General features: G+C 41.6%; 1 protein-coding gene across 4 annotated transcripts; it reads right to left on the reverse strand.

Moving 5' to 3' along the window:
- Positions 1–370: 370 nt before the first annotated feature.
- On the reverse strand, positions 371–16297 carry c9orf72 (C9orf72-SMCR8 complex subunit). Of its 4 annotated transcripts, XM_021585039.3 has the most exons (11): positions 15634–15839; positions 15380–15512; positions 9424–9880; positions 8424–8519; positions 5551–5615; positions 4745–4817; positions 4340–4456; positions 3779–4014; positions 3527–3584; positions 3293–3402; positions 371–3176 (listed from the first exon to the last, which is right to left on the reverse strand). In XM_021585039.3, the coding sequence occupies exons 2-11, from the start codon at positions 15421–15423 to the stop codon at positions 2990–2992; spliced, it is 1443 nt and encodes a 480-aa protein (XP_021440714.3). In that variant the 5' UTR covers positions 15424–15512; positions 15634–15839; the 3' UTR covers positions 371–2989. The 4 variants fall into 4 exon arrangements, with proteins under 4 accessions (XP_021440714.3, XP_021440713.3, XP_090077106.1 ...); XM_021585038.3 differs by lacking the exons at positions 15380–15512; positions 15634–15839 and adding an exon at positions 16000–16297; XM_090220980.1 differs by lacking the exons at positions 15380–15512; positions 15634–15839 and adding an exon at positions 16000–16283 and having other exon boundaries at positions 9424–9846.
- Between the last annotated feature and the right edge of the window lie 1091 nt (positions 16298–17388).

The raw sequence follows: 17388 nt of genomic DNA on the forward strand, positions 1-17388 counted from the left end.
GCTGAATCTAGTTGATGATCCCTGATCTAATGCGATTATGTATGAAATGTTTGATCTTACAATCACAATGTATTTTTACATTGTCTTATGTAATGTACTGTTTACAGCACATTTGGAAAGTATTCAGACCCCTTGACCTTTTTCACATTTTGTTAAATTATAGCCTTATTCTAAAATTGTATTAAATTGTTTTTCCTCAATCTACACACAATACCCCCTAATAAGTGAAACAGGTTAAACATTTTTGCAAATGTATTAAAAATAACAAGGATGCCTTATTTACATAAGTAAAATCATTTAGACATCGTTTCTATGCACATTCTGTAAGACCAGTAAATGTGTAAACTAATTTGAGTAAATATGCATACCATTTTGTATTGACACATTTATTTATCATCATCATGGATGCATTGACAAATGTTAGAATAAAATTTGAACACTGCATCAGCATGAAGGCCAGTGGGGTGAACAATATTAAGGTTTCATTGGCATACGCCATAAACCACATCTGCCAATGAAAGTTGGTGAGAAAATAAGTTAAGGCCACCTGAATCAAAGTTGATGAGTCAAAGATGCTATACGATAAAACATTAAGATGCATTTAGAATCATGTCATCAAATGGCAACTATATGATAACAAGTATGGTAAGACATGATACCGATATGATATGGCCTGGTGTATCACATTATACCTCATAAGTTAAGTTAATAATTCATTCTATACACATCAAGATGTACATGTGAAAAACAATTACTAAAAATAACCTGTCTCTTGTCAACAATCAGCATGCATGCTCAGACCTACAGTACATATCCGTAATTGCAATGTGCTCAAATTCAAGACTACAGACCATATCCCATGCAAATGGTTCATTATAACAAAACCAGGGGGTGTATTGACCATACGTGCATCAGATGAAGTTGTTCCTCTTGTAATTATCATTTTGCCAACCTAAAGCTCTACAATTGGCTACCATGTAAGCGTGAAGTATTGGCACTGAAAAGGGCAATTATGGTTCATAACCTAGACATGGCTGTTCTAGTCTGTCAGTCAACAGAGACTACATTAACTCTGGATTTCCTCTATGTAATTAAACATGTTGTACAATCAGTGTGCTAACATTGATATGAAAGGTATCCAAACATTCAAGTTTCATAAATAAAGAAGCCCCGCCAAGTGCTCGTTGTACCACACAGACACTGAAGACACCAGACTCACACTTTCAATAAGACATTGAGTGTTTGGACTTTTAAATGGGACAGAGATCCTCCAAAAATTCAACATCTGAAATGTGGACCTTTGGAAATTCTGTATTGTTTTTGCACATTTCAAACACTGTTTAGTGGACAGAAAATCTCTCCCTAATAAAAAGGCAGCTTTTGGACAAATCACATGTAAATGTCTTACCCATTTCAAGACGTGATAGTTACGTTTTATTAGTCATATGTACAGGATACGCATGGTATACGTCAAGGTTATTATAGTTTTGTAGTTTAATGTTATTTCTATTGTTTTTAATTTGAAATTCAGTTTAGTTTGTTAGATGAGACTTGGTTTACTAGTTTTTCTTTAGTTTGTTTGATAAAAAACAGGAGCCGTTTGTGTTGTAGGTCTATAGTTAGTTTGGGGGGGGGTCACTTCTTGCGGGGGGGGGGGGGGGACAGTAATACGTAACGTGACAGACCTAACATCTTTGTATCACAATGGCCACCATTGAGGCCACCTCCATATTGAAATAGTACATTTTCTTCTTAACAAGTAAACTTAATTGGCTGATCCCACCCGATCACCCGGCTATCATGACTCCAACCGGTTCATCAAGAGGGATCAAGTCTATGGCCCAGGACCGAGATTTGGAAACCCTTCACTAGAGGACTCCATACAACTCCATGTCCAGGAGATAGGTTTAAATTATAAATCAATCCTAATGTGACTTGGATTTAAAAGGATAAACACCAAGACTGGTGCAAGAATTATGGTGGAAGGAAACTCTTGCCCATGTTAACACAAATCCAATGCTTTTTAAAATTTAGTAGCAGATATAAGAATCGAGTACCTTTACCTGACAGAAAGGAAAAAACAAATGAAGTCATGGCACATTTGACATGTTATGTTTATGTAATATTAAACATGTATCACTGACTAAGCCCTTCAAATAGGTTAATAAAAATGGCTGCAACAGCAAAAACATAAGCAACACATTCACAAATCTATCAGTTCAAAGCCAGCCAGCTTGTGTGTGTTTCTGCTCCGCCAAACAAGATTCTGGTTCATCTTCAAGAAGACTGCGTTCCACAGAGGTGGTCGTTCGGTTTCTCAAGCCTGATGACAGTTGCCCAAGGACAAAGAATATTCTCTCCACGAACTCTTGGGATGCAGGGGCAGAAACCAGATCCAGTGCCACAGCTTAGGATAAACAGCCATCCTTGCTAGAGGTGACTTTCTCACTCTCTCCCCCAGTAGTAGTAGATTGCAAGTGAGAAGGCACGGCACCACATCAGACAGCAACTAGCTGTCAGTCTGAAGTTTGTCGTTGTAGATTGTGAACGGCTCCAACTTTACAAGCTGTTCTAGCTTAGCCCAGTCCGACTCTGCTCTTGCCCTCAGATTTCTTCCCTGTTAGCTAGTGATAGCAATGCACAAACTAAGCCTATTTGAAACGTCAGCATCTACTGGCAGTACTTAACCACCATATTCAGAAGCTCAAAAACCCCATTAGAAAAAAAGGTTCCATCGTATTAGATTTGTTTAGAAGGGGAAATAAACAAATAATTTATGATGGCTTCCATTTTAGTTCGTTTTGCAGTCAATTATACGTTATTATTTGTTTACTATATTGTTTTTACAATTTTAGTTTACTATAATAACCTTGGTATACACCGTCCAATGAAATGCTTACCTGCAGGTTCCTTATTGACAATGCTACAATAATAAGAAATAATTAAAGATAAGAAACAAACATAAGTCATGAGGATAAGAGTAAAAGAGTCAAAAACTCATGAGCACGTCTCGCTCCTGTACACTGGTGTAGAATGGCTTCCCAAATACAAAGGAGTGCAGTCCAGCCCTCAGCTTCTCAGCAAAAGCCATGACAATATTCAGGTCGCCTTCCACCATCAGGTCGAGGTCTGTCTTCAAGCTGCGCAAGGAGCGGAAAGGCTTCTTTCCCTTTTGCCTGAGGGTGGGGAATTCAAACATAAAAAAAGTTATATTACACGGTGTCCTGCTGTGCTGGGACAAAAGTCCTATTGAAACCAATTACATCTGCTTCCATAGCGGGAGGTAACTTACGTTTCATCTTCAATGTATTTGAGTAGCGTGAGAGCCTTCCTGTGAAGGATCAGCAAGAACTGGGCTAAGTAAGTACTTCGCAGATTGAGGCCTGGCTTCAGCATGAACACCTGGGAACAACACCGAGAATCAACTATTATTGTTGGCCCTGATAAGCCAACAAAAGGCAGACATATGAGGAGACCATTTTTCAGCACCACAAATATTGTTGCTTCCTTTTTTCTGGTGTCTTACCTCATCTATAAATAACTTCACCAGAGTGTCTTTATGCATAACATCCTGAAAAATATTTCTGAGAAAAGAGTAGAGCTTTTAGTGGTCACAAAAACAGAATTAACATCCACATCTTTCATGAATGTTAATGTAAACAAGACATACAAATTTGATACATATGAAATAAATCAATCAATGCTGTTAAGGCATCTAAATAAACACAGGTAATTCCAATTTAATTGGAATAACAGAACAGGAGAGAAGAAAGCATACAGGTTGGGGGTGAAGGACTCATCGGTGTGAATGACAGCGTCGGGGGCGATGTCATCCTCGCTGGCTGCCTTCCAGAGTGTGCTGAGCTCCGAGCGCATGTAGAGGCGCTGGTTGTACGTGTGCTCATGGCAGGGTGGCATCTGCTTCACCGTGTTGATGTCCACGTCGATGTGCGTGGTCGGGTAGGGCGAGTACAGCACCTGGCGGAAGGGCAAGACGAAGCTGCCCGTGGAGTCCTTGGTTTGGAGAAAGGAGGGGGAGAGTAATGAGGGGGATCACAATGCCAAACTGGCAGTCTGTTGAGCTATGACCTTTTGTTCATTTTTTGAGGCCTTGGTTTGAAATAAAATACTTACTTTGCATGACTATTAATTTGCATGCACTTACAATGGGATAATCAAGATGTGAGAAAACAAAATTAAGTAACCCTCATTGAACACATTGGACCGAAGATTGTTTTTAGTGCGTTAGTGCTAAAAAAATACACACAACAATTGCCTGCACATCCACTGGCTCTCCAGGACCAGCATTAGAGAACTGTAATTTAGAGTGATGTGGTACCTTGAGGAGGCCTTGTACAAACAGTCCTGTGTCGTACTTGAAAGAGGAGTCAGCTTTACAGAGCCGAGAGCACTTCCTCTCAGCAGGGGTGAGGAAAAGGCTCAGTGTTCGCACTATCTAGAGCACAAGAAAACACAAATATCAATGTGGAATACCTCACAACACATCCGCATTTTAGTGAGGGAGAGAGGATTTGGATGAGAGTGTGGGTGTGTGCGCGTGTTAACCTGTAATGTCAGATTTTGTATGCAGCAATTTTTTTGTAGATACAATAACATATGCAGACATGCCTGTGTATAGAACATTTTTATACAACTACTGTATGCATGAGTGTGAATGCATATGCTGATACAGTAGCCAATGTATGTATGTGTTAAGCACAGAGTATTGGCAGCCTGTCAGTACCTTGTTGACTTTGTCTGGGTTGCTTCCGACCACCATGGAGCAGCCACACGTTTGGAGATGAGAACTGATGGCCCTGAGAGACGAAGGCAATTTCATTTGTGTGTATTTTTTAAAATTAATGACAAGGAAGTGATTTGATATTAATTTAGCACAATGAGAACATGAGCAACATTAAAATGTATTAAAATGTGTCCACGTGTTTGTCATAAAAACATTACTTTAATATAGGTCTCTAAAGTGACATAAGTGTTTCCTGACTACTGCAAGAACACTTAAAAGCTGAGTAAATAAATTATGACTTGCAGTGTATTTGTCATCGCCACAGGCAGTTAAGATAATGATGTTTAGACAGATTTGTCAAGGGGTGCATAACTGCATTCCGCTGATAACTACAATCTCATCACAAATATAGTGTGCAAGGTAAGCAATGTGTACCTAATGGACCTGCCCAGTTTGGATAAAAAGGAGAGAAAAGCTGTTAACCTGAAGGAGAGTAAAACATTTTTTTTTAACCCTGTGACTATCCCACAAAAAGAAAAGCAGGGGCACTCAAGGTTGTTTCTTGATAATGCGCAGGGTTTTCCACTTGTTGGCAACATTAGTTAATAGAGATTACTCAGAGCTCAATTTAGTCAACACTGCATTGCAGTATTTATACTTTTCCTATGGTTAAATAGTCACAGAATGGTTCTGGGTACTGTAAAAAAAATATATATAATAAAATTTAAAAAACAGGTAAACAACTTACAGGCAGATGCTTCCAATTTTCAGAATGAAGCAGATAAGCCTACAATAAAAGTGCTTACTTATGCAGGAAATCTTCATGGCAGCTGTCTCCAATGTCGTCATCATTTAGGATGGTGTCCTTGATCTAACACAGTTGGAACAAACAAGAGTTATTTGGTGAAATAGTCCTCAATATGAAAAACAAGATAAAAATGTTTGCCTACTGTAACAGTGGTGAGACAGAGAGTAGTTATTGCCCAAATTTGAGTAGTCTAATCCTCAAATTATTGTGGAATTGTGTGTGACTGCACATCTCATTGATGAACATCAAAAATATAATTAAAGCTTCAGTGGAGCCTCATTGGTTAGAACCTTCAGCTTTCTTTTCCACAGAAATTGTGGAGGCTTTGAAGTTTTAGTTTCATTTTCAACTGGGGTTTTTGCCTGGTAATGAAAGCTGTGCAAGACTTAACATATCAGTGAAACTAGATGGATATCATTCTTGGATACCCATGTGATAATGTGACAGTGAACTGCAGGCATAATAGTCTCCTTCTCATGGACATACAGTGGGGTCAGAAATTATTGACAGCTTTGATAAAGATGAGCAAAAATGACTATAAAAAAATACAGTATAGCTAAAAATGTGTATGCTCAAAACAAGGGGGGGGGGATTACACTGCTCAAAAAAATAAAGGGAACACTAAAATAAGATCTGAATGAATGAAATATTCTTATTAAATACTTTTTTATTTACATAGTTGAATGTGCTGACAACAAAAATCACAAAAATTATCAATGGAAATCAAATTTATCAACCCATGGAGGTCTGGATTTGGAGTCACACAAAATTAAAGTGGAAAACCACACTACAGGCTGATCCAACTTTGATGTAATGTCCTTAAAACAATTCAAAATTAGGCTCAGTAGTGTGTGTGGCCTCCACGTGCCTGTATGACCTCCCTACAACGCCTGGGCATGCTCCTGATGAGGTGGCAGATGGTCTCCTGAGGGATCTCCTCCCAGACCTGGACTAAAGCATCCGCCAACTCCTGGACAGTCTGTGGTGGATGGAGCGAGACATGATGTCCCAGATGTGCTCAATTGGATTCAGGTCTGTGGAACGGGCGGGCCAGTCCATAGCATCAATGCCTTCCTCTTGCAGGAACTGATGACACACTCCAGCCACATGAGGTCTAGCATTGTCTTGCATTAGGAGGAACCCAGGGCCAACCGCACCAGCATATGGTCTCACAAGGGGTCTGAGGATCTCATCCCGGTACCTAATGGCAGTCAGGCTACCTCTGGCAAGCACATTTAGGACTGTGCGGCCCCCCAAAGAAATGCCACCCCACACCATGACTGACCCACCGCCAAACCGGTTATGCTGGAGGATGTTGCAGGCAGCAGAACGTTCTCCACGGCATCTCCAGACTGTCACATGTGCTCAGTGTGAACCTGCTTTCATCTGTGAAGAGCACAGGGCACCAGTGGCGAATTTGCTAATCTTGGTGTTCTCTGGAAAATGCCAAACGCCCTGCACGGTGTTGGGCTGTAAGCACAACCCCCACCTCTGGACGTCGGGCCATCATACCACCCTCATGGAGTCTGTTTCTGACCGTTTGAGCAAACACATGCACATTTGTGGCCTGCTGGAGGTCATTTTGCAGGGCTCTGGCAGTGCTCCTCCTTGCACAATGGCGGAGGTAGCGGTCCTGCTGCTGGGTTGTTGCCCTCCTCCAGGTCTCCTGATGTACTGGCCTGTCTCCTGGTAGCGCCTCCATGCTCTGGACACTACGCTGACAGACACAGCAAACCTTTTTGCCACAGCTCGCATTGATGTGCCATCCTGGATGAACTGCACTACCTGAGCCACTTGTGTAGGTTGTAGACTCCGTCTCATGCTACCACTAGAGTGAAAGCACCGCCAGCATTCAAGTGACCAAAACATCAGCCAGGAAGCATAGGAACTGAGAAGTGGTCTGTAGTCACCACCTGCAGAACCACTCCTTTATTGGGGGTGTCTTGCTAATTGCCTATAATTTCCACCTGTTGTCTATTCCATTTGCACAACAGCATGTGAAATTGTCAATCAGTGTTGCTTCCTAAGTGGACAGTTTGATTTCACAGAAGTGTGATTAACTTGGAGTTACATTGTGTTGTTTTAAGTGTTCCCTTTATTTTTTTGAGCAGTGTATATTATACTAACATAATTGCTCAGAGAAGAGATTTTGTTTTACAAGTAATAATCTTTCTCAAAAAGGTAGGGGTAAAAATGATTGACACCCGTTTTCAATACCTCACCTTGCGAGGATAACAGCATGGAGCCTTTTTCTAAAATGTTTTATGAGTTGGAGAACACATTGGGAGGGATCTTAGACCATTCCTCCATACAGAATTCTTCCAGATACTTAATATCCTTTGTCCATGCGTATGAGAAAGGTCCAGTTTGGTCTACGCTTGTGTTATTTCACACTCTCATCAGTTGTTAGCCAGCCCCCCTGCCCAGGTCTGATTGAAAACCTGTTGAAGAGGACAGTCCAGTCCATTAACCCAGATGTAGGATATCAAGGATCTGGAAGGAGAAATTGTCTAAGATCCATCCCAATGTGTTCTCCAACTCAAAGCATTTTATAAAAAGGCTCAGTGCCGTTATCCTTGCAAGGTGAGGTATTGAAGACAGGGGTGTCAATAGTTCAAAATCTCAGAAATTGTATTAGTAAAAAAAATATTTCCCTTTTTTTTGAGCATACAATATAGTATACAGTATTTTAATTATTCATTTTATTCAGTAATTTTTGCTAATCTTCATCAATGTTGTCAATTTCAGACCCCACTAACTGTTAAAAGCAAAGTTGCAACATAAATGGGCCTGCAGAGTATAATGAGCTTTACTATATTTTTTGCACGATGAAAGTGTTGCCAAATGTGCACGATGGCTTCTGATACTCACATCTATGTCCTCTGGGACACTGTGTGTCTTCATGGAGGACAGCAGCTCCATGATGGGGACAATCTCTGATGTCAGCACAGAAATTATGTTGTAACCCTGTATGTCAATGACAAATACCAGCATGGCAGGCTAGGTGATTCAGGTGATAGTACTGGCCTATATTGATATATCAATTTCCCTAGTGATGAATTGAGAAACACTGCCTTTGTTACGCCCCTGAAAACAGGGGAGAAATAATCACGAGAGTGATACGGTGTTGTATTCTCAATTCAACTTTTAGTTCATTTCAAAAAAGTAACACATTACAAAACAGAAAAACCATTATACAAATAGCACAGCAGAATATCTTATTAGCAACGCACATGTTCATTCACAATCGACATAAAAATGGCAGCTACTCTCAGTACGATGCTATTCTTCGCTACAACCGAGCAGGGCTAATATTACTCTCTTCTAACTTCCTCAAGACATTTCTAAGACACACTTTAAACACTCTTGACATGTTAGCAAGTTATTACATTTAAATTACTCTTCTTTATCATCAATAACGTACGTGAAAACAGGGGAGAAATAATCACGAGTGATACGGTGTTGTATTCTCAATTCAACTTTTAGTTCAATGAGAAAAGACCGATTTCCCCAGGAATATGGGTGGAGACCAGAGCAATCGATCTCCGGCTCATAGATTAAGAGCATTTCGTAGATCACAGATTAACACTTTTAGGCACCACAAAATAAAGTAATCAATATAACGTTTACACATTACTCACAATTCGTACCCTTTGTACGCTTGACGGATTTGAACTTTAACACAATTATATGAATATTATCAATCTCTGTCTACTAATACTGAATGCATCTTTATAACCTTAGATGTTTTAAGATCCTCACATACTATGAACTTAATTATACTTTTTAATGTATAACAGGCTATGAATATTTCCTTTAACCTGTCACACCTTAAGGGGGTGGCCTAGTAGGGGATAGACTTGGAACTTACTTTCTGCATCCAGATGCGTCCCTTGCGGATTATGTGTTTGAGCCTCTCCACACAGACAGTGTGCAGGGGCAGGTAGAAGGCCAGCTCTGTCTGTGGAAGAATAATGGACAGGGCACACGTGTTCTTGTCACCCTTCAGCTCGCCGTCAAAGATCAGCGAGACAATGATGACGCCCTTCTCAGCTAGGACAAAGAACTTGACGTCCACCGCTCCACACTCGGCGCTGCGCAGAATCTCCCCGTTCAGCGTGTGATTGGCCAGGAAGGTGACTTCACCGTCACTCAGCAACAGCGGCTGCTCACACCTGGGAGCCCAGATGTGGCGCACTCGCGGGCCTAGGATGTTGTCCCAGTAGGCAAAGGTGGCGGCGAGGAGAGGGCATTCTCCTTCGACAGTCACCTCTGTCTTAGCCACTGCGGGCGACTGAGGTGGGCCAGAAGACATGTTGTTACTGTACCTGGGGGTGGGTTGGAAGACCAGAAAGGTGGAACGTAGATCACACCTGGCTGGTAGAATTATACATCTATTTATTGTTCAAGCTATCTTATAGGAAGAGAAAATAGATATTAAACAAATTGGTGTGTATTTTCCAGTGTTGTGTTCGGGAGCAAATCGAGTCAGAGTCAAGACCATGTTTGTAATTGTCAAACCACCATAATAAGAGTTCAAAATGTCCAGTATTTCTGTGTTCATATTTCAGATCATATGGATTCTATATAGTGAAACAATGCATGCTGAGGGAAAATAGAGCCACTCTATGAATTATTATTAACCCAAGCAGGGAACAATAATTATAATTACTTTCAATGATGTTCTGATTTAATCTCTTTAGTTTTGTTGGAAAGGTTTAACACTAAAAAGAAAAAAAAATACCCAATCAGGATTTTTCTGTGCTGGTCTCTGGGGAGATAAATCTAGCTATCCAAGTCAGCCAATGGCTAAGCCATCAAATCAAATATTTTGTCACATATGCCAAATACAACAGGTGTAAACCTTAAGTGAAATGCTCAACTGTATTAGGTACTTTTTTTTGGAGTGACAGTAGAATCAACCAATCACATTGACTTAATAAGTGGGACCGTTTTTACAAAATGCACAGAAACTTCTACCTTCTTGAAGGCCAATAGGTCATTGGGCAATAGCGCGCATCAGTTTTCACAAGGTCTAGCTAGCTAGTTTGCAGCGGCTGCAGCAGGTGTTATCAAAGAGGATGTTGTTGCTAATTTGTTAGCTTCTCCCTTTTCAAGAATAACTTTCAAAAATAAGTTAAGTTTAATGATCATCATCTGGTGAGTGGAACTGGATTTTTTTACTGCAGCATGCTTGCCGTTAGACATCTATTTGAAAATACCTTGTGTGCATGTGAAACATTGTTGCATTTAAAGTGGAACGGACAGCATTTTAGCAATATGAAACCTTACTCAAATCTGTTCATATACACCCCCAGAAAGAAGGACACTTTAAAATGGTCTGACAAGCGACCACTTAGTCATTTTCATAAATTCCTAGAATGTTTGGGAAGGCATTTGTGAAAATTCTATAGCAATATAGAGTGGGAAAGTGGCCATGCATTTGGACAATTAATAGACACTGCAGCAAATAAAACCGAATAAAAAAAACTCAGACCGGTGCGCTGTAGCCAATCAGAGTGACAGTAGACCATTACAAAACAAGCCATTTGCCACCCGCAGCTGCCTTCATTCACTTTGAACTGAACTGTGTGTTTACAGGCAGTTGAACAGCGCGACTTTAGATCATTAGAACGCATTCGCCAAAAGCCACAAAATACACCCGAATGGATTTCTGCAAATATGTAAAACACCACAGGAGTCCTCTTACATTTTGGAACTTTACAGTCCTAGTGACCAAACAACCATGAAAAGGTAGACTCTCTGTCCCTCTTATGAGAAAGCCAGAGCAAGATAAGCTCAAATCTATATGAAGGAACATTAGATAAACACTCCCAAACTTTTTCGTCTAGTTGGCCGTCAAAATTGCAATGATAAACCATAGGGAATTGTAACCTACTCTTCCTTCTGTAGCTTGCCTGCCAATGCATGCTTGTCCCAAACAACCACCCAAGCTAACTGGCTAAAGTTGACTAGCTTGCTACTCCCAGACACAAATGAGAACACCTCACTCTGACCATTTTACTCAGCGCAGTAGAGCTGGTTAGGCTGCTTACATGTTATCTACAGCGTTCTTGACTAACTATAACTTCCCCCCCCCCCCCCCCTACGTTTACTGATATTGGTCATATTCAGCAGGTGTTCCGCGTTCGTAAATTCATCAGTTCTGCGCTCTGGCACACAGACGAGTGCTCCGAAATCGAAGTAGATAGTCAGTGAATTTGCAAACGCAAGAGATATGCTTACTATATAATAGTTGTACAAGTTCTTGCTAAATAACCAAATGAAACCTGCTTCTCTAGCAGTGTATAGCCACCAAAAAACAATAAGGGGAAAAAGTCAGTCACTCAACCACCCACTCCTGCAATGGCATGTCATCCTCCTAGCAGCTAGCAAGCTAACATTAGGCTCTGTGTTTTTAGCATGCTACATAAATAGATACTTTAGCCTATTAGCCACATTATGACTGATTTGTGATCATTGCCCTTGCTAGTTTGAACGTATTGACATTCCCAGCCTTGGTTACATTTGTCAGTTTTTGTCCAGAACATTGAGTCATTGAAACAGTGCATCCCGAATGGAGGCAGCAAACAAACTGATAAATACTTTTTGGACTACCAAGAAATGTATTGATGAATATTAATCATGCATTGAACTGTATTAATCTATTCTGCCAACAATGCCTTAGCGTACGTCATGGAACGTTGAGTCAAATAGAACCTATTTTTAAAACCTCTTGACTGATATTATGATTGTCTGTTTGTTTCATATCTGCAAAGCAGTTCAAATGCTGTCAGTTTTACTTTAAGTCACTGGTTACTGTGTGCCAACTGTTTTATGCAACGGGAGTAATAGTTGTACATTTTGATTGGGAAACGCCTAATGGCTGTGTTTTTGTATTCTTATGATCGGGATCTACTGGCTTATTATGGACTGCTTATCCTTTAACATCATACTGTGTGTGACTGCTGTCTTTCCACCGGCCCTATACAGTGGTGTAGTGGTGCCTGGAGAAGTGGGTATACTCAAATTTTGCCAAAAAAGTTCCCAAATGGCCCGCCCAGCAAAAGGCACCCTGTGTGAAAAATCAAGTTCTTGTTATGGTTTTCCAGATTTTCACCCCCCCTCCCAACAACAAAAAAAGTACACTTTATTTAATAGAAAATACAATTTTGATGGTCTAAGTCCACAACAATGCTGAAACCACATAAATCTGATTGGGTGGGCCTGTCAGGGTCTGGCTCCCTATTGGGTGGGCCTCTGTCCACCCGGGCCCATCCACTGCCTCATTGCCTGCATCCGTAATGGGTCAGCGGTCAAACGACCTCCACTCATCACTGTCAAACGCTCCCTGAAACACATGCCTTTCTAATCGACTTGGCCGGGGTATCCTGGAAGGATATTGATCTCATCCCGTCAGTAGAGGATGCCCGGTTATTTTTTTTTAAATGCCTTCCTAACCATCTTAAATAAGCATGCCCCATTCAAAAATTTAGAACCAGGAACAGATATAGCCCTTGGTTCTCCCCAGACCTGACTGCCCTTAACCAACACAAAAACATCCTATGGCGTTCTGCATTAGCATCAAACAGCCCCCGTGATATGCAGCTGTTCAGGGAAGCTAGAAACCATTATACACAGGCAGTTAGAAAAGCCAAGACTAGCTTTTTCAAGCAGAAATTTGCTTCCTGCAACACTAACTCAAAAAAGTTCTGGGACACTGTAAAGTCCATGGAGAATAAGAACACCGCCTCCCAGCTGCCCACATTATGACTGATTTGTGATCATTGCCCTTGTTAGTTTGAACGTATTGACATTCCCAGCCTTGGTTACATTTGTCAGTTTTTGTCCAGAACATTGAGTCATTGAAACATGTGTTTCCCAGCTGCCCACTGCACTGAAGATAGGAAACACTGTCACCACTGATAAATCCACTATAATTGAGAATTTCAATAAGCATTTTTCTACAGCTGGCCATGCTTTCCACCTGGCTACTCCTACCCCGGTCAACAGCACTGCACCCCCCACAGCAACTCGCCCAAGCCTTCCCCATTTCTCCTTCTCCCAAATCCAGTCAGCTGATGTTCTGAAAGAGCTGCAAAATCTGGACCCCTACAAATCAGCCAGGCTAGACAATCTGGACCCTTCCTTTCTAAAATTATCTGCCAAAATTGTTGCCACCCCTATTACTAGCCTATTCAACCTCTCTTTCGTGTCATCTGAGATTCCCAAAGATTGGAAAGCAGCTGCGGTCATCCCCCTCTTCAAAGGGGGGGACACTCTTGACCCAAACTGCTACAGACCTATATCTATCCTACCCTGCCGTTCTAAGGTCTTCGAAAGCCAAGTCAACAAACAGATTATTTAGAATCTCACCATACCTTCTCTGCTATGCAATCTGGTTTCAGAACTGGTCATGGGTGCACCTCAGCCACGCTCAAGGTCCTAAACGATATCTTAACCGCCATCGATAAGAAACATTACTGTGCAGCCGTATTCATTGATCTGACCAAGGCTTTCAACTCTGTCAATCACCACATCCTCATCGGCAGACTTGACAGCCTTGGTTTCTCAAATGATTGCCTCGCCTGGTTCACCAACTACTTCTCAGACAGAGTTCAGTGTGTCAAATCGGAGGGCCTGTTGTCCAGACCTCTGGCAGCCTCTATGGGGGTGCCACAGGGTTCAATTATCGGGCCGACTCTTTTCTCTGTATATATCAATGATGTCGCTCTCGCTCCAATCCAAAGTTAAATCTAGAATCGGCTTTCTATTTCACAACAAAGCCTCCTTCACTCATGCTGCCAAACTTACCCTCGTAAAACTGACTATCCTACCGATCCTTGACGTTGTCATTTACAAAATAGCCTCCAACACTCTACTCAGCAAATTGGATGCAGTCTGTCACCAAAGCCCCATATACTACCCACCACTGCGATCTGTATGCTCTCGTTGGCTGGTCCTCGCTACATATTCGTCACCAAACCCACTGGCTCCAGGTCATCTATAAGTCTTTGCTAGGTAAAGCTCCACCTTATCTCAGCTCACTGGTCACCATAGCAACACCCACCGTGCTCCTGCAGGTATATTTCACTGATCATCCCCAAAGCCAATACCTCCTTTGGCCGCCTTTCCTTCCAGTTCTCTGCTGCTAATGACTGGAACTAATTGCAAAAAAAAAAAAAAAAACACTGAAGTTGGAGACTTATCTCCCTCACTAACTTTAAGCGTCAGCTGTCAGAGCAGCTTACCGATGCTGCAGCTGTACACAGCCCATCTGTAAATAGCTCATCCAACCAACTACCTACCTCATCCCCATATTTGTTTTTCTGCTCTTTTGCACACCAGTATTTATACTTGCACATCCTCATCTGCACATCTATCACTCCAGTGTAAATTGCTACATTGTAATTACTTCGCCACTATTGGCCTATTTATTGCCTTACCTCCTTACTTCATTTGCACATACTGTACACAGATTTTTCTATTCTGTAATTGACTGTACGTTTGTTTATCCCATGTGTAACTCTGTTTTTGTCGCACTGCTTTGCTTCATCCTGGCCAGTTCACAGTTGTAAATGAAAACTTGTTCTCAACTGGCCTACCTGGTTAAATAAAGGTGAAATAATACAAAATAAATCTGCCTTCTCCCTAGTTTTCAGCCATTAGCTTCGCCCACGACTGGCTCGTGTGAACTACAATCCCGACGCAGTGTTTTAACGTCTAGAAACGTCAATAATCATTGCTTGCGATACGGCTTTCGAAACATATGGCCCTTAACCTATATCCGCGAGAACGAATCCTTCAAATAAAATAGATACACTTACTGTAGCAGTTTTGTACAGCTCCATACAGCTATGGGTGCCTCCATCCAACAAAACTACACAGCCAGGTGCATGCTAGATGGCTAACTAGCACAAGTGGTCACTTCTTGACTTGTCTATTTTCTGTAAACAAGCGCTGTAACATGGAGATATAGCCTTAGTGGGAACATGAACCATATCACGGTGTGTATCAATGTAACCTTTGTTTTCTTCTTGCTGATATGAAAGATAAGGTCCTTATACATCCAAAACCTTACCGTGGCGTAAACTACGTCTATTAATGTTCAGATTGAGTGTCGCGGCTCTTAACCAAACTCCCACAGAAGACGTCGTTGTCCAATGAGCTATGTTTAATGGAACTGAGAGTCATGGTCAAGGTTAATGTTTTCTGGGGTTTAAATCATGTGAAACATAAAAGGAGAACTACACATCTTAATACAGAGCCATTAGCTGACTCATTACTAGTTAGTTAGGCGTATGTGTGCATTACAAGCAGTAGCTAGCTAGCTAGCCAAGCTGTAACGTTAGTACATATAATGTTGGTAAACGTGCTGTAAATAGAAACTGGCATGTCCGAAAACATTTTCAATTATATCTGCATTTAAAAGAGAGGCTTTACTCACCAAAGTCTCAATGTATTTGGTTTGTAGCTCGCATAAATAGTGTGGTATGACGGCAAAAACATATGTTAAAAGTGCACTCTGCCACCTACTGTGTGGGGGTGCAAACGGGGGAACGTTAAGCAGAGAGGAAGAGAAAGGCCCAATTCAGCGGAAAATCTTTCTCCCACCCATTGTTAGGGCGGAGAGACATGTATCTTGTCAGTATATCCATACTTTTGCTTTAACAGAAAAACACGGAGAAATAGAATCACTTCCTCATTCGTCAACACTACATTATATGTCGTGAAGGCACACTGCCGTCTAGCGAAATATTATGGGTATCTAAGATAGATGATGTAATTTTACATGCAAAACAAATAAATAATATTGAAGGTTGATTCATACACTGAGAATACCAAACATTAGGAACACCTTCCTAATATTGAGTTGCACCCCCCTCCCTCTGGGCATGGACTCCACAAGGTTTCGAAAGCGTTCTACAAGGATGCTGGCCCATGTTTACTCCAATCTTACCCATAGTTATGTAAAATTGTCTTGATGTTCTTTGGTGGATCATTATTGATACTCATGGGAAACTGTTTGAAAAAATGAAAAACCCAGTAGCGTTGCAGTTCCTACTACCATACCTCATTCAAAGGCACATAAATCTTTTGTCTTGCCCATTCTCATCTGAAGATGATACATTCTCAATCGCACTCCACACTTCCCTTTCCCACCTGGACCAAAGGAACACCTATGTGAGAATGCTGTTCATTGACTACAGCTCAGCGTTCAACACCATAGTGCCCACAAAGCTCATCACTAAGCTAAGGAACCTGGGACTAAACACCTCCCTCTGCAACTGGATCCTGACAGGCCGCCCCCAGGTGGTAAGGCAAGGCAACAATACGTCTGCCACGCTGATCCTCAACACTGGGGCCCCTCAGGGGTGTGTATTTAGTCCTCTCCTGTACTCCCTGTTCACCCACGACTGCGTGGCCAAACACGACTCCAACACCATCATTAAGTTTGCTGACGACGCAACAGTGGTAGGCCTGATCACCAACAACGATGAGACATCGGGAGGAGGTCAGAGAACTGGCAGTGTGGTGCTAGGACAACAACCTCTCCCTCAATGTGAGTAAGACAAAGGAGCTGATCGTGAACTACAGGAAAAGATGGGCCCAACAGGCCCCCATTAACATCAATGGGGCTGTAGTGGAGCAGATCGAAAGTTTCAAGTTCCTTGGTGTCTACATCACCAACAAACTATAATGGTCCAAACACACTACGACAGTCGTGAAGAGGGCACGACAAAGCCTTTTCTCCCTCAGGAGACTGAAAAGATTTGGCATGGTTCCCCAGATCCTCAAAAAGTTCTACAGCTGCACCATCTAGAGGATCCTGCCT

Source organism: Oncorhynchus mykiss, chromosome 25 (assembly GCF_057628025.1).
Source record: "Oncorhynchus mykiss isolate SJ-2025 chromosome 25, ASM5762802v1, whole genome shotgun sequence".
Lineage (NCBI taxonomy): Eukaryota > Metazoa > Chordata > Actinopteri > Salmoniformes > Salmonidae > Oncorhynchus > Oncorhynchus mykiss.

What these genes read in the sequence shown, in the direction of transcription:
- c9orf72 (XM_021585038.3), bottom strand. Translation starts at nt 16,061, where the DNA reads ATGTTTTTGCCGTCATACCACACTATTTATGCGAGCTACAAACCAAAT. An exon ending in GACGCATCTGGATGCAGAAA is followed by an intron (nt 8,520 to 9,423) that starts GTAAGTTCCAAG and finishes ATTGACATACAG; the next exon opens with GGTTACAACATAATTTCTGT. An exon ending in AAATACATTGAAGATGAAAC is followed by an intron (nt 3,177 to 3,292) that starts GTAAGTTACCTC and finishes CCCCACCCTCAG; the next exon opens with GCAAAAGGGAAAGAAGCCTT.